Source organism: Tyto alba, unplaced genomic scaffold (assembly GCF_018691265.1).
Source record: "Tyto alba isolate M040663 unplaced genomic scaffold, T.alba_DEE_v4.0 Super-Scaffold_28, whole genome shotgun sequence".
Lineage (NCBI taxonomy): Eukaryota > Metazoa > Chordata > Aves > Strigiformes > Tytonidae > Tyto > Tyto alba.
In genome coordinates, this window is record NW_024881302.1 from 3,225,613 (window position 1) to 3,240,668 (window position 15,056).

The 15,056-nt window shown below is 44.3% G+C and overlaps 1 protein-coding gene across 4 annotated transcripts in view; it reads left to right on the forward strand.

The window, feature by feature from the left end:
- CACNA1H (calcium voltage-gated channel subunit alpha1 H) overlaps nucleotides 1–15,056 on the forward strand; it is a 257,889-nt gene that overhangs the window by 224,264 nt on the left and 18,569 nt on the right. For all 4 annotated transcript variants that reach the window (XM_042798778.1, XM_042798776.1, XM_042798779.1 and 1 more), the window contains exons 26-29: nucleotides 4,401–4,552; nucleotides 6,527–6,636; nucleotides 7,757–7,890; nucleotides 8,453–8,523. In XM_042798778.1, the coding sequence (XP_042654712.1) occupies nucleotides 4,401–4,552; nucleotides 6,527–6,636; nucleotides 7,757–7,890; nucleotides 8,453–8,523 (467 nt within the window). The remainder of the gene's footprint in view (nucleotides 1–4,400; nucleotides 4,553–6,526; nucleotides 6,637–7,756; nucleotides 7,891–8,452; nucleotides 8,524–15,056) is intronic.

Consider the following 15,056-nt stretch of genomic DNA (forward strand, 5'->3'; position numbering starts at 1 on the left):
CAGGGGGTTGAATACACTGTAGAAATGCATTTGATGTGGTTTCAAAGGCAGAACTACACAGCGTACTTTTTCATGCAAAGGTAAAAATTCAAGATAAACTAGAATATTTTTCTGATGCAGTCACCACCTCCATCCACTATATCTACTATGTAAATAAGTGTAGTGTAATTTAATAATCCTGCAGCTCCTAACCTTTTAATGAGGTTCTCAGAAGACACAGTATGAAGCCAGCCTCCCCAGATTAAAGTTTTTGATTAAAGCCACATGGATCAGCTTGATCTCCTCTGCATTCAGGATGTGGGGTCAAACCAAACCCTCCTGTATCCGCTGTGAAGCGAGCAGCTGCTGGCCCACTGAGCAGAGCACGACGTCAGGTCAAACGCAGGCAGTGCTCTGGGCTTCAAAGGCTGCGAGCAGGGTCTGGGTGACACTGTGTGCTGAAAGCAGTGCAGGCAATGCTGGAAAAGCTGGAAATCCCTGGCACAGCCCAGGGATGCCCTAGCTGGGGAGAAGAGAGTGCCTTGCAGTAGTGTCATCAAGACACTGGTCCCTGGGAAGAACCCAAAATCTAAGAACTCAGAAAAGGAAATGCTTTTGCCTGATTTTCACTCTGTATGAGAAGAACATGGCCATAGCCATGTTTCTCTGAGGGGTTTCCCAACACAGAACTGAGCATCTGAGCATTGTAGAAGGAAGAGGCCAGTTTTGTTTTAAGACCCAGCAGAGATGCCTTTCAAAGCACTGACTGTAAGTCTTTCTCTCTAGGGGTGAGCAATCGTGGGCATCACATAGTGGTATTTATATTAGTCCACTCTCTCGATGCCACGACCATCTCTGTATCGAGCAGAAACATTTGAGCTATAACTAAAATTCTGGGCACTGAATATCTGAGTGTTTAGTATTTTCAGCTAGGGAATTATCAAACGATCTTGCTTAATTTTCCGGGCAGCTGCAGGTATAGAGCTGCTTTGTGCCAAGCATGCATATAAACCCATTAGGGCTTTCTAATGTTTCATGCAGAGGAGAATAATGGAGGAGCTGTAGCTAGCAATTGTAATGCCAACCTAAATGCTTTTAAGCTAGGAGACAGTGCTTCATTAATTTTCATGTCAGCAGAATCACAAGCAACGAAGTTTAAATACTCTGCAGAGAGGTGAGATTCAAACATTAGCCAACATCTAGAAGTGGGAGTGAGAAAGGACTGTGGGTTTTTCTTTTGCATATGTTTGATGGTTTATCCTTTCCCTCCTGCTTTTCCACCAATTCAAACCATCAGCTGCAGCTGAAAGGATACTTGTCTGTGTTTGATATAAGTCTGCTAGTTGGCTGATTGGAGTCTCATCCCAGAAACCATTTCCCTGGAGAAACCAGGCACAGGTTGCATTTTGCCTACTGTAATTGATGGTGCATTAGATGTCCCGTTTGTTGTGACCCCATCCCCATGGTCCGCTGTTCTCGTACAGGTTCTCCTGCAGACCCCATGCCTCTTGGTTGAGCAGGCTGTAGCAGTAGGTGTGCGCAGTGAACATTTAGACCCAAACCGGGGAGAATAACATACTGTATTCTCACTAAGAGGTAAAAATGTGTGTCTGAACTGAAAGGAGGACAGAACCACTTGCTGTGTTGTTGACTGAAGTAAAACTCCCTTTCCTAAAGGGACTGGGAATCAATGGTGACCCAGCAGAGCTGGGAGCCTTGGAGCTCTGAAACACAGCCTCCCTCCTGCTCGGAGAGGGTCCGAGCTGCAGTGATGTTCTGTGGCTGATTTCTACACTGCTTTCACCCTGCTGCAACCCCTGTGCCTTCATGGGATTGTCCTGACCCAACACCAGCTTTGCCGACAGCAGAAGCTGTCCTGTCCTTCCTGCACACCCCTGTCACTACTGCTAGCCTCGCATGAGCAGTATCTCCTCTAATGGACATTGCATGGGTTACTGCACTGAGCATGACAGTGTTGTTGCATGTGTTTCGAAGCGTTGCCAACTTTATCCCAGACTGTCCTTGTATGTGTCCCCCCAGGAGAAGTTTCTTTTTCATCTGTTAATCTGGCTTTGGGGATGTCGTGCATCCTAAATTAGGGAGGCATTTCCTAGAGTTCCCTCATCCCAGGTCAAGTTAAACCCGTCCCAAGTTTTCTGAGCAACCAGGTGACCAGTCAGAGCCAGCGCTGAGCACTGGCAGAGTGTACAGACACAGACCTCTGAGACACTTTCGCACAATAAAACAGACCCACCTTCATGGCTGGGTGGTTCCTCTTTACTGTTTGTATATCCAGCCCATGTAAAGAGAGATCTGTGTTGCTGACAGGCAGCCTAGAAGATTTTCTGTGCAATGGCTTTACAGTGGAAAATGTCTTCTTATGATTATGCTTTAGAATTATATAAGTAGCTTATAAAACATAAACACCTGATTTTTTTTCTGAATAGCTAATCAATCGCTGCTTAGAAAGTAGTTGCAGTCACCTACAGCCTGTTTTCCATATGTGCTGTTAGCCAGTGTATTCACACACTGCCCATCACTGCAAATGTTGTTCTGAGATCCATTAATTAACCATTAGTCATTAATAAATGGTCCCTTAATATAATGTTTGACTATTTGAGGTATTCTCGGACCTCCCAACAAGCTGATTTTTTGCATTCCCAAGGAGACATTTCCAATTTAAAAAAAAAAAAAGTATGTAGTAATCCCAAATACACATGAAAGCACACTGTACATAAATATTACACTGCAATATTTTTATTATTACTTTTTAGACACACCAGAAAATTAGCCAAGCTCAGTAGCAAAGACAACCCTACCAGTCCAAGATGACTGATAGGACTAAGGCACACGAAAGCAACAGAAAAATGTATTCAAAAACAATTGTGCTTGCTTTCATCTTGTTTTTCCACACCCATTAGCAGAAAAAATAAGTCTAGGTGACCTTGGTCAGAAGGAAATGTTTTTCAAATACCTCCACTCCACTTTTAACTACCAGAAAAAATAGTAGTTGAAAAAGAGTAACAGATTCAGTTTCCCTTTATCCAATTTATTTCAGGGTTTTGGACTCTAATCTGGCATCAGTTTCACTACAAAAAAAAAAAAAAAAAAAAAAAAAAAAAAACAGATTTCAAGAGTCACTCTATCTGAAAGATATTAGCAAGACAAGAGGAGTGGAATATATATTTCGGGGGGCACTGAGTACTTTTGAACTTATTTTACTCCTTATTTTTAAGGTGAAGAAATTCCTTTTTCCCAGCTCCTCATGTATTTAAAGCTGAATTTGCTGAGACATTTGCAAAAAGCCCTCTCTGTTAAGAACAATCCTGCTCAGACTTAGTATGACCTAACATGTCTCTTCCACTTGCAGAATCAACAGTAATGCTGACTTTGACCTTAAGTACACTCTTTGAATATTTACATTTCTTAAGTTTGAAAAGAATTTGACTCCATCTGAGTGCCCACAGCCATCTTGTGGCCACAGTCTAATTTAAGAGAGACACACACAGTAAATACAACTTGGTCACAGGGCAGTGTCCAAACACTCTTCTTGGAACAGCGCTGGGAACTTGGTCACGTGCAGAAATTTCCCCATTTCAAAGAGAAGAAAGAAGGAGTCATGACCAGAGGCAGAGATATAAAATTCATGTGGTCATAGCCTGAATGGTTCTTGAGAATCAACCATGCCCTTGGTTTTATATTTCCAAAGGAGCTTGTGCTGATAGTCTTTGTAGAGACAAGTGCAGAGCACCCTGCTCCATTGTTGTTGATGCTCGCCTGTGTGCTACTAACCCTCACGCATGTGTCCTTCTTTGCCACAGGCATCACTCTGTTTTCTTTAGACCTTTAAAGTGCACCAAAAGCCGCCTCTTACAGAAGCTGAACTCAGGTTATGTTCTTCTTTTACTTGCGTGGAACATGTCTGATATCAGCAGGATTAGGAGAGATGCATATCAGAGTCCAGACCAATGAGACCTACCCTAAGCCTTTCCTCTTAACTGGAGTTGAAGCTTTGCTGGATTTGAAGCTTTTCTCTTGGCTTTGGGTCTCATTTCCATCATGCTTCTCATCCTTTCTGGTTTGTGGCAAGAGTCGCATTAAGGGAAAAGGTTGTCCTCTAGCCTGAGAAAGAGCAGTAAGAACAGAGAGCACTCAGAAGAAAAACAGACCTGGTTGCCAAAGCTGTGGAGGTCCCTTCTGCGGGCACAAGAGGTTTGGCTCAGCCTGATAACCCCACTGCAGTTCTTGAAGGTTCTAGGTAGAAAGGTTTGGCCATTTCACGTGGCTTGCTTGAATCAGTTCTCCCACATGCTGAATCTGGGCGTGTGTAAGACACGACCCGCAGGCCATGCTGTGATGGCTGCCAACCATGCAGCAGGGCCTGTGTTCATTGCGTTGCCTTTCCTTGTCTTTTTCTGCAGAAGCCCAACGCAGGCCTTACTACGCTGACTATTCCCCAGCACGGAAGTACATTCACACCCTCTGCACCAGCCACTATCTTGACCTCTTCATCACGTTCATCATTGGGGTCAACGTCATCACTATGTCGATGGAGCACTACAACCAGCCAAAGGTAAGAGTCGCCCATCAATGCGCTGGCTGTGAAACACAGCAGCATGGAGTAGCAGAGGACCTGAGGACCATACGCTGTTCCTTTGGGATACTGTTGACCAGGGAGATTTACAGCCAGCCCTGCTTCCCCGGGACCATTCCCTGGCGTTTGAAAGCCTTGGCAGGCTCCAGACTCGGCACTGCAATCTGTCTAACTCTAGGCCAGCTCTATCATTCCAGAGTCACTTGCCAAAAGCTTGATTTCCCTGCTCTTGCTTAAAAAGTCAGAGAATAAGGCTCGTGGAAAGTCACCTAAACTTTTACTAGGAAAAGACCAGTCCAAATATTTCCTCTCCTGATCCCAGACGTGACTGATCCTCAAACTGTAAGACCAGAGTTTTAAAACATTCCACTAACAGATATAAACATGAAGTTAATGCATGCACAGCAACGTTTCTTTTCCTCAATGAATTTAAAATAAACCAACTCTTAAGTACAACCCTCCTTTATGTATCATAAAATCGTTCTTCCCCAAGAAAACCTTTGGCATAAATCATACAGCCTGTCTGTTTGCTACATATATTAATCTTCTATCGCATTATCATTCACAGAGCTCTAGGCCCTGTGTTTACTTTTCTAGTATTGGATGGTCTGCCAGGTAACCTGAAAACGCCTCCTGGAAGCTAAGCCAGAGGGGCACCAAGCCACAGGGTAACGCCTGTGTGTTTTATGCCAGCTGACTATATGCTGTTCTGCCCCTATAATTCCTTTGCATACTAGCCATTGTTTTACATGTAAATGTTATTTATCCAGATTAGGTCTTATTTATACTTGGTTTATGTCCATGTAAAACACAGTGTTTTAAATCTGAATGCAAAACATTGCAAATTATAGGAGAATTCAGGCTCAGGCAGTGTGCTTCAGATGAAATAGTAAATTGTCCCACATTCTTTTAAGTTGCCGTTTTATTTTAGGCACTGGAACAAAAATAGGGATAGTAGTGAATTGAGGAATGCCAACATCTAAAAAACTTTCATCTCTTGCTCCCAAAAAAATCAGTGCATGGTCATCCCACATATCTGGGGCCAGCAAAGCACAGTGATCACACAAATGTGGTGAGGAGAGCTTTCCTGTGGCCTGAGGCTTCCTCTGTGAACAAAGCAGACATAGCTTTGCAGACTCCTCTATTGCATTTTATTTCCACTTGTGTCTGTTTTGATGATCATTGTTGTCATTTTCTTACTGTAAGAGACCTATACTACATTTAACTAAATTCCCCTTCAATCCTCTCCCTAAATCCCTACCCAACCAAAGAGCTGTTTCACTCTGCAACTCTCTATTTTAAGGTCCCGGCAAGATTCTTTTGCTATTGTTGGCCTACAGTTCCAATGAAATCCATTATAAACACTCATCATCTTAAAGTATAAACACTGTGCATTCCTGACTTCCGAGAGCAGCTCTATAGAGAGCGTGAACATTGCACCAAATATGGACATACTTTGCCCAGCTCTAGAGATGTAACATTTTTCAAGAAGGCAAGATTAAATCCACCTCCAACATTATTTATATTTCTGAGTGTTTTAAGCAAAGCCATTGTCCTAAGGATTGCCATACTGGAATAAAGAAATGATCCATCAAGTTTTTTTATTCTACCCAAGGCTAGGCAGTTCAGAAGTAAACTTTATTAGATGGGGAAGGGGTAAAATTTTCTCTCTGACCCAAACTGAACATTTTGTGCACTGAAGTTGGAGGATTGATAGCTTTTGACATTTTTAGCACAACTAGTACTAGTGCTCATGAGTTTGCATCAGTGTCTAATCCTTTATTTGAGTTTTGCTGTGTGATTTAGGGCAGTTTTGTAACTGAGCTCTGCAAACTATTAGGACTTTACTTCTTGCATCTCTGTGCCTGCGGCACCCTTGTGCCTGCCAGTCCCTCTGCAGGGGCTCTAGGAAAGGATAGCTTGGGCTGGTATAACTGGTGTCTCTCTTTTCAGTCCCTGGATGAAGCCCTGAAGTACTGCAACTATGTGTTCACCATAGTTTTTGTGTTCGAGGCAGTTCTGAAGTTGGTGGCATTTGGTTTTCGAAGGTTCTTTAAGGACAGGTGAGAGTATTTTAAACTCCTGTGCATTTAAGATAGAGCTGTATTAACCCAGTTTCAAAGCCAGATGCTGGGTAAATGTAGTGTTACTATGATTGTACTACATGCTGTGTGCAAGGAAGAGCGAGGGGCTGTCTCTCCATGGGTGCAAACTTTATAGTGGAGGAACTAAAAACTCTAAGAACTGCTGGTACTGCTTTTCAGAAGGAATTCAGGAAATCTTACAAAATTCTAGATACATTCTTTCCCACAGTATCTGCTTCTCCACCAAATCTGACCAGCTCATCTTAGAGGTCAGAAACAACCTCTTAGCATCAATCCAGTCCCCAAAATAGTAGTTTTGGCAACCTAAAGTCACAGAGTTTCTCAAAACAAGTCTCCTTTGCAAGTCCTTCGGTAGACTTCTGGCTTTGTAAAAAGCCTTTGGTAAAGACAGAGGTAGTTGTGTTCAGCCCCACTGCCTTCAGATCCCAGCTAGAGAGGCCTACAGATCTTATTCTGCCTCACTTTTAGCCAGAAGAAAAAGTATAGGAAAACACGTTGTGATCTGGCGACTTGCTGGGGAGCAAGGTAAGACTGGATGCTTTCCCACAAGATCAGCTTATTTGCTTCATTTATCCCGACTGAGTGGTTGGGAGCTGCTATGAGCAGTATTATTTAGGAGAGAAATTGTGTAGGAAAGACAGTTTCTTCACACCTTACAGTCTTTCTAGTGCTGGTGTGGAAGGCCCTCTATAAGTGACAGGCTATAAATCAAAGATACTCAAGTAGAGTAATTCAAGAGACAGGTGACATAACATGGGAGCAGCTCTATTGCATCACATCAGAGGTCCCTCTAGCCTGGTATCTTGTCCCTGAGAGTGGCTCCAAGTGGATAGCAGGGGGACAATAGGTACCTGGAAATGGGCAGGGTCACTTCCCAGTCACAGCTGAGAGCAGTTTGTGGCTCAGAGGCTGTGCCAGCTGCAGGGAGTTGATTTTATGCCACATAGAAGATCATGAGCCCAGAAAAGAGAGGGGAGAAGCATTTGGGATTTGCTTGTGCTTGTTATTAACAGATAATTGTCTACTTTAATGTGTCTGTCCATGTATAATTTTTGTCCTTCCTCTCTTTGTCTGTTAGGTGGAATCAGCTGGATTTGGCCATAGTTCTCTTATCAATTGTGGGAATCACACTAGAGGAAATTGAGATGAATGCTGCACTGCCCATCAATCCCACAATAATACGCATCATGCGGGTGCTGAGAATAGCAAGAGGTACGGCCTGCGCCACGGGTCTCCAGACACCTCAGGAAATGGTTTGGCCATTTGTTCTTCTAGTCCTGCTGTTTCAGTTCCACTTGAGAACAGTTAGGTGATGACACTGCGAAACGTCAATTCAGGGACAAGCTAGGTGGGGTTTCACGGGTGTTTCCAGTGGCATCTCAGATTGGTCTCTAATTCAAACCTCGGATCACAGACCTTTTATACTGATACCAGACAAGAGCAGGAAGTGGTGGAGAAGGGAGGATCACCGCTTGAGATGATTCTTTTCACCAATGAAGTGTCTCCCTATCACTCTCCCATTTTCCTGCTAGGGCACGCTGGAGTTGGTCTGGCTATTGGTCTGTTTTACTGATGTCCTTAACATTAATTGGTGTGGGAAATAGTCATGATGTTCAGATGTTCTGTGGGGCCTGCCAAGATGCAGTGATCTTGCCGTCTGTATGAATAGATGCAAGAGAGATGTAAACCCTCCCTACAAATTCTGAAGCTAGATTTCCTTGATGGGTTTTGCTTGAAATATTTCCTGCTGACCAGGATTTGATTCCCATTGTAGTGCTGAAACTGCTTAAAATGGCCACTGGGATGCGAGCTCTCCTGGACACAGTTGTACAAGCACTTCCCCAGGTAAGCCCCCAGACTTCATCCATACCCAATTTGTTTCCCTTGGTGGACTGTGCCTTTCGGGCCTGGGGCAGCTCTATGCCACCAGGTTTGGTGGGCACTAGAAGCCAGCTGGGGAGGATATCAGCTTTCTCTGCTGCCACCAGTGCCTTGGTAGCACAGTTTTGCATGGCACATCCTGCTCGCATAGTGTGTTAGGTGGGAGAACCAGGATTAGGGAAAAATAGTTGAGAGAGACAAATGTTGTAGACAGAGCTCTTCTAAAACACAGATTTCACTGGCAAGTTCAGGAAACACAAGGATAGACAGAAAAAGCTGTTGGTGAAAGCACTGGAAATAGGCAGCTTCCAGCTCAGGAGTTGTCTCTGTGAGACAGGAGCAATCAGGTTTACTGACATCTATTGACAGAGGAGCTATAGAATTTGAAAGCCAAGTAGGGGAGATGTTTCTGAGTGTTAAAAGCTTGAAGTGGGATCCTAAATGACCATATCCTCATGAGCTGCAAGAGGAACAATGACGCTGCCGATTTTAATGATATTTGATAAGAACCTTCAAGTGCTCAGTACCTGTGACCGCTTTTTTATGGATCCATTTGTTTGAAAAAAGAAGGAAATAAATGCTTTGCTGAGTTTCACTCCTCCCTCAAAAGGATCGAAAGCACAGCAGAATTCCAAGAAGTTGAGGGTTCCTTTGCTTTTAAAATCTTATGCTATTTAAACTGTGTTCTGCTAGTTTGTAGGTCTGGTGGTCTAATTCGTAATCTTTCAGTCTTTTAAAGTCAGCTCAGCTGCCTACACATTCCTGTTTCATATGTCACCAGGATCCTGTATCCCACCAGGCAGTACTGGAGGTGGGGAAAAGGACTGTAGATTCTTGTGGATTCATTCACCCCTATACAAGATGGGGTGAAGATGCTCTGAGATCAGAAGTGAAACATTTATTGCCACGCTTTACCCAGGAGTGAATACCAATATGAGGTGCCAGGCCATCAAGAATGAGACAGAGGAACTCTGCAGCCTTCTCCTCTGAGCTGGCAATTCAGAAGCAGCACTTTTAGAATGCACAAGCATGGTCAGACAAGTCCTTAGTTTTCAACCCCTCCAAAATATCCCACAGCTGAGTTGTCAGAAGGAACTTTATGAGTGGCCCCACTCCATTCTGTGTAAAAGCCAGTGTATTGTGCCCTGGCATGGACTGGGAGAGCCAGGCCTCCCCTTTCCCAGCCCCATAGGCCCAGGGAGATGGCAGCATACCATGGTGGGCAGTCACATCTTGATCAGCTTCAGCTATCTGCAGAGGGATCACATCTCAAAGGCAGGATGATAGCACTGTGGTTTGGCAAATGCAGACACCGTGTCGACATCTCTTCCAGAATATGAGTGGTCATATGAGAATCAGTAGAACTAGTACATGTAATTACTCAAATATACTCCTATGAGTTATTTGCTAAGTGCAAAGAAGCCCATGATCTATTCAAATGAACTGGGAAACAAGGGGAATTGCTTTTTCTTGGAAAGACCCATTTACTTTTCATCACTGCCATAAAGATTTTTCTAATCTGAGGCGTTTGCCCTTTGGTATTCAGATTTCCTTTTCAGTGAAGGATTTTGGCTGAGACTAAAGCATGGAATTTACCAACTTGACCCATGTTTTGGCATTTCAAGAAAGCATTTGATTTGTGTCTATTTTGTTTTCTTCCAAAAGCATTGTGATTACAGAGCATATATTCTCTCCTTCCTTGTTTTCTCTCCCCCCCCAAACAATAGGGTGGCTGCAGGCCAGACTTTTTGTTTCCTTGGGATGTTTTTGCAGTTTACATTCAAATCAAAGGGAAATCCTCAGGGATATTCCAAGCAGATCTTGTGCAGATAAGAATGTCATTTTGTCCTCCAGTGAAATTAAGAAAATGAGAAGGGAAGTTTGGGAAGACCTCTGTGACAACAATCACTCTTCATAGAGCTACAGCTTTCATTTCAAAGGGGAAGAGTTCCTACCCCAATTAATTTAGCAGCCTAAAACTGCAGTTGGAAAATCCTCATTGAATGTGTCTTCTAAGTGACAGGAAAAACTAGTTTAGTGTCTATTCATTAAGGTTTTGGGGGAAATTCTTTGTCTGATATATGTAGAATGTCCATTTATGGGCTTACCGTGACAAGATATTGTCATTGCAGTGCACTTTTTTTGTTTCTTTCTTGGGTGATCTTCATCAGCTTCCTATTTGTTTTTATTTAGCAGCAGATATAACTCGAGTAACACTTAGAGAACCAACTATCCCTAGACTTGAGGGAATGTTAGCATTTTGATCCAAGATTGAAACTGTCACAGTACAGGCTTAGCCTCCTCTTCGGGAACTTCAGACTGACCTCGAGCTGCTGTTTTCAATGCAAGAAGACTTTCTACCCTATTGCATCATCCTTGTGTAGTAACCACATGTCTACCAGTTCAGAGATCTTCTCCATCACCACGTTTCTGAAAAAAGTGAGATGAAGTAGAGGAGAACAAAGGAGTAGAGGCAAAAGAGACAGAAAGAATAGTCAGGGAAAGATCTCAAAATGTCACCTTCTTTGTCAACCACCTCCAAGCCCTCTTAGTCCCAGAAAATGTTTGGGATAGTCTGAATCGATCATCACATTCCTGCCATAGACCATCTGTGCTTGTGCAGCTCTGGCTTTTTTACCCACTGCTGTGCAGTCTTGAGGCAGTATCTCCTTTTCAGGACTCCAGGAATCCAAGTTTTCCAATTTCACAGCTGGCTGACCAAGAGGTTGAACTGGTAGTGGAGCCATGGTCACCTAGAAAGGCACTGCCAGCCTCAGTTCTGAAGGTGTCCCCTCATGGCATACCCCTCCAGAGAACAAACAAAATCTGTCATGGAGTTTAAAGTATGAAGTGCTAAAATCAGCTACACGGCTGTAAACTTGAAATAGATGCACTGCTTTAAACTGAGCAGCTGAAAAGAGCTAAGCTAGCATGACCAGCACTGGCTTCATCACTTAGACATCAAGCCAGTTCAGTGCTGCTGTTCACAGACTGAAAACTCCCCTGTGATCGCAGAAGCCTGCTCCTAGCATAACACCAGCCACACAGCTCTGCACTGAACTTCAGCATATCCTTTAAAAGTCACCTGGTTCTGCCTCAAGGATCCAAAGTGTTAAGGAATTGGCCATCCCCTATTGATGAAATAGATTCTTCCAGTAGATGTTTACTCTTTCTGCTAAAATAATTTAGTGGTTTTAGTCTGAATTAGTCACGTTTGTTTTTTCTTTGGTTGTAATTTTGCTTTTTTTTTCTTTAAGAACTTCTCCTTTTTGGAGCAATAAGAGATAAAATAATCACTTGCAGTCTGGCAAACAGAGGAACATTGAACTCCTTTAATGTCTCAGTATGAAGCAGGTTTTGAAGCCCTGTTTCAAGTGTTTTCCTCTTCTTTATGAGCTCTGGCCCCATTAAGGCTATATAATGAATTATGCCACTCATGCTTCAGCTGAATATTCCCTTGCTTATACATCTAATGGCTGCATTGGTTTTGTAAGCAATGTCTGCTCTTTAAGACTCCTATTTGATGGTAATCCTTTAGTTCTTTTCACATCTCCCACTTTCCAAAGTACAATCCACCCTTCCTGTAACATAGCAGGCACTTCGCTCTCAGATTTGTAACTTTACATTTGCCTCGGTTAAAATGCTCATTGTGTAAGTGAATCCACATACTGAGCAGCCCAGCTCAGTCTGTACAGCACTTCTAGTATCAGTTGCCAGCAAGAAAACCTGCAGTCAATGCAAAGCTACCAGCACTTTCCCTGATGGAGAGGAAAACGTGTAATCCAGTCCACTTGACATCCTGGCTCTTCAGGGCCAACAATAGCAAAATGTGGAACTTTCCTATCAAAAGATCTGGTTTCTTTTTCTTTCTTTTTTCTCACTTGGTCTGTGGATGGCACATTAATTAAATGCAGGACAGTACAGTATAACACCTCTTTGTCTTCAAAGCTTGGAACTCCCCCCCCCCAGATGGACTCTGTGCTAATAAAAAAGTGAAGAACTCCTTGTTCTATCAGTGCCCTGAAAGACAGAACCTGTAGTTTACTCCTGTCCAGAAGTTTAACTCTTCTTGGTGCTGTAATTCCTGTGCTTATCTCAATTTCATCTCTTGAAGAGGTTTTCTGGCATTGTCTAACAGCAGTGGTGGGACAGAAACAATAGTCTGCTTTTGCCAGAAAACCAACAGTGATTGTGAAGCTCAGAGAGCTAGAATAGAAATGTCTTACCAGCAAGCATTGCAGATGAGACAGGTTTGGAAGATGGGTATGTGTGTGCTATGCTGCACACTGGAAAGAAGTGCAGAGATGCCTGAGAGATTGAGTAGCAGAGCAGAAATTAAGTGAAGAAACCGCCGTTGTGCTGGCTGTTAGCACTGGTCTCTGTGGGACTGAGTGGATACACAGAAAGGGGAGCTCGTTCAGTTCAGCTCATGGCCTTGTGGTTGCACCAGTGAGATGACTTTAGCCTCCAATGTTGCCTGTCTGGCCCTTTCCACTAGTCCTGGAATTCACACAGATGGCCTGTTTTCCAAGCAGACAAATATGTCCATTTTCTCTTGGATCTAGTGCATAAATTAGCCTGTGTTTTCCTGCTGCCAGGATTATTGCTTTGGCTGGAGAATGCTGGAAGGAAGATGAGGAGGACTCATGTCCTTGGAAAGGTTTGGCAAGGGCTTAGTTTTGTGAGAAATGGCTCTTGACAGGCGTCCCAGAGAGCTGTGTGTGTTACCTGCATGGACAACTGAAATGCCAAGGTGTGGGTCAGTGATGCAGAAATAATTGATGTCAGAGCAGGAAGAAGCACAAGAGGAACTGTAGTGTGCTTCAGCCGGCCATTGCAGGAGTGGGGCAACAGGAGACACATATTTCATCAATGCCTCTCCCAGAGCAGGGAGAGTAGAGGCCAGCAGGATCTAGAGGGACTAGGGTAGGATCACACAGCTGACAGTGCAAGAGAGGGGTGATAGCGCCCAGGTGGCCAGTGTCCTGTTGTACATGATCAGCGCAACACACTTGCATATCAAGCTAACACAGCCTGGCATAGTTTCTCTATCTGCCTGCAGGTCGGGGCTTTTTCCTTAGTGGTGTAAGCCAGAGGTTGAACTCTAATGGGACACACAGTGGTGTTTAGCTACTGCAGTCTCACTTAGGAGAAGACAAAAAACTAATAGCAGTGATGTCTGCAAGAGGAAATCAGAGTTTTCCTGAGTATGTGGAGAGGAGAGTCACTTTCCCTGCTGCTGAGGATTATTCCAGGGCTCACAGACCATTTTAACCCAGCCAAATGGTAGGCCCATCTGAGATGCACTGTGGGGAAGGGTGGTAGCTCCTCATACAGGCCCTCCCTGCCTTTCTGGGTGGGATGAAGGACTCTGCCCCTCTCCCCACAGCATCCCTTTGTCCCATGCACACAGTTTGCCAGCAGTATATGACAGCCAAGATGCCAGAAAATGAAGGTCCAGGAGGAATCACGGATACTCACCAGTGTCTCCATCTTCTCTGAGGTACTTTAGGGCACCAAGAACATCTCCAAGATGTTCTTCATCTCTGCTTCACTCCTTACAGGCCACAGCCTCCCCTCAACACTGGAGCCACAGCAAATGATGGATAGCCCCTGGCTTCTGGAGAGAGCGGTTATCTGTAGTTTTCTCTGCCCAGCCAAAGGCACCAGCCCAAGTCAGGGGGAGTTTGACTGATAAACAGAGCGTGGGCTGACCTGTTCAGTGCTGCTAGAGCAGAACCACTTCTCAGAGTCTGCTTCGATGACCAGCTGTCAAAGTTGAGGTTGCTGACCAGAGCTGGATCTCTGTCCCTGATGGAGAGTCCAGCACAAGCATCCCAGCCTTTGGCTGCTGGAGAAAAGTGCCTGGACGTGCTTTGCCCCTTCCCGTTCCTCCCAGCAACATGATTCATGCACAATCTTTTTCTTGTCTGGTCTCAGTAGATCTCAGAGTGCTTTAGAGACATTAATTACCTACCCGCAAGGGTATTACAAATGGGTACGTTGAGTTACAGGAGAGGAGTGACTCATCCAAGGCCACAGGCACACATCCAGCCTGCCTTCTCTGCTACTCAGCAGCCACTGGATGACCTCACTGTCTCCACCTCATCCCATCTCTGAGAGCATGCCTTGTGTCATTCTCTGTGCTCAGGCCTTGGTGAAGGCCATGGGCTGAAGAGGACCTTCCTCTCCTTTCCCAAGGGACAGGTACTAGAGAGTCATGGACTAGTGCTGACAAAATATTCAATCTGGCACTGACTTGTGCTGATTCAGTACAGCCAGAAGCTAGACAAACAGACCAAGCAGTTTTTCTGAAGCACCAAAGCAAGAGGTGAGCCATTTTGCTCAGCCACACTCTCTTGAGCATCAGATGTTTGTGGGCTGCTGAGAAACTCATGTCCTCTTCAACCTCACGAGCCACCAACTGCCTGCACATATCCATGTGGATGCTACATCTCCAAGGGGTGGTCAGGGCTGCAGGTTGTTCTTGTGCACAT